The 1,910-nt window shown below is 50.4% G+C and overlaps 1 protein-coding gene across 1 annotated transcript in view; it reads left to right on the forward strand.

The window, feature by feature from the left end:
* Positions 1–661: 661 nt before the first annotated feature.
* Positions 662–1,910, forward strand: part of E2F2 (E2F transcription factor 2) — a 29,532-nt gene continuing 28,283 nt past the window's right edge. Inside the window, exon 1 of the mRNA XM_027770570.1 lies at positions 662–940. Coding sequence (XP_027626371.1) covers positions 935–940 — 6 coding nt within the window. The 5' untranslated portion in view covers positions 662–934. The remainder of the gene's footprint in view (positions 941–1,910) is intronic.

Raw genomic sequence — 1,910 nt, forward strand, 5'->3', positions numbered from 1 at the left:
ACTTGTTTAATTTTATTAGTTACTATTACTATTGTTACTTTAATTTGACCAGAGAGAGAGGGAAAGTGAGAAAGCAAGCTGCTAGGTCTGGGACTCAAACCACAGTCAACCATGTGGGAGTCCAGCACTTTAACCACCATGCCACCTACTGGCCCCAGATCTCACAAACTTCCACTACCTTTTGCTGAGCAGATGAGCGAATCATAATCAATACCTATTTTCCAGCTTCTGCATGCCAAGCCAGGCCCTAGATGCTAAGGGATATTCAAATAGAGATCCAATCTCAGCCCTTCAGGGAACTGAGAACCTAACTGATAAACAGGCATGAAAACAAAGCCGTGTTTGTTGAGGGCGGAAGAGGACGAGAGGCACAATGCTGGTTGACTTAAGGGAGACAGGCAGGGAGGGCTACCTGGAGGTTAGGTTTCAGCTGGCCCTTGAAGGCCTAGTGAGATAGGCAGACTGCAGGGGTCTGTGCACTGGAGATAAGGTCAGAAATACGAAGCAGCTGCCATTTCTTCAGGCTCTGAGGAGCCAGGTTCTGTTGAGAGGCTTACACGCGTAATCTCATGGGATCTCCCCATGAGCCAACCCAGTAAGTACTATATTAGGAATGAGAAAACCAAGGCTCAGAGAGCTTACGAAACTCGCCTAGGGTCACACAGCTCGTAAAGTGGCAGAGCTGCCAGCGCTGACAAAACCTCAACTATCTATCACTATCTTGTCCTCCATGATCTGAGGTACTAAGCTGGGGACTGACTCGGAGGTTTTGAACGCCAAGGCTGACTTGCATAAACGTCGCACAGTTCTGAGCAGGCATCCACAGCCCTGGGCTCCAGCAGCAGCTTCTAGCAGCTCTGCCACTTTCTACCCAAGGTCACTTCTCCACGCCTCTCTAAGCTGGAGAGATGAGGATGGCAAGAGGTCATCAGCAATGCAGGTATTGGAATGACGGAGGGCGGCTCTGGTGAAAGGATTGTTCAGAAGAAAGCTGGAGACATTCACTACGTGCTGATGTTGGGTCCCGGGGAATGCAGGTGTGAACAGGACAGATCTGCACTCTGGACTCCCACCCCCAAGTGCCGCAAGCGGTAGGGCACCGCTTTGGGAAGTGGGAGAGGAAGCCTTTACTGGGGCGAACCGGAGCTCTGGAGCTGGACTGTCCCAGATTCACTGCCAGTTCTCAAATCAGCATATCTCTCTGTGTGACCTTGGGCAAGTTCCTCAGCCTTCCAGCCTCTCCATCTATACTGTGGAGATCACTCTCCCTAGCACGCTGGAATCAATTAAACAACACCTGTAAAGATCTAGCGTAGTGTTTGGCATACTGCAGGTGCTAAATAGATATTCATTTTCCCTATGCAGGGGGATAAATGTTGAGATTCTTGGCCCCTGCCAAGAAAAGGAGCAGGTTCCTGGCTCTCATTTTAGCGGGATAAAGTATATAAAAGCATTTATCCAGCTAAGCAACATTGCAAACTAACAAAAAGCCCTGTGGTCTGGGGAACGCACTGCTGGGTCTAGGCTCATGTCAGGGTTCTGTTCCCCAATTTTTTCCTCCACAGGGAATCTGGGCGCATTTCCCAGCGCGCTCTGCCTCTGCGCTGCTCTGGGCGCCTCTGCACTGTGGGTGTCGGAACCACCCTCTGTTTCAGTTTCCAGAGTTGCTAGCCCCGGCGGGCGCCAGGCGACAACAGATGTGGCGGCCCCTTTAAGTCACAAAGCTCGTGTAGCAATCACCGCCTCTAAGACAAGTCTTTTCCGGGGGGTGGAGCTCTTACGCGTTGCAGCAGCCAACCGAAGTGAAGCATTTTCCGCGGGAGATCCGAATTTCGCGGTACGCAGTTTGGCGCTAAAAAAAAAAAAAAAAAAAAAAAAAAAGAAACAGAAAAAAGCCCCGGCTCAAAAGA

Source organism: Tupaia chinensis, unplaced genomic scaffold, assembly GCF_000334495.1.
Source record: "Tupaia chinensis unplaced genomic scaffold, TupChi_1.0 Scaffold000146_1, whole genome shotgun sequence".
NCBI lineage: Eukaryota > Metazoa > Chordata > Mammalia > Scandentia > Tupaiidae > Tupaia > Tupaia belangeri.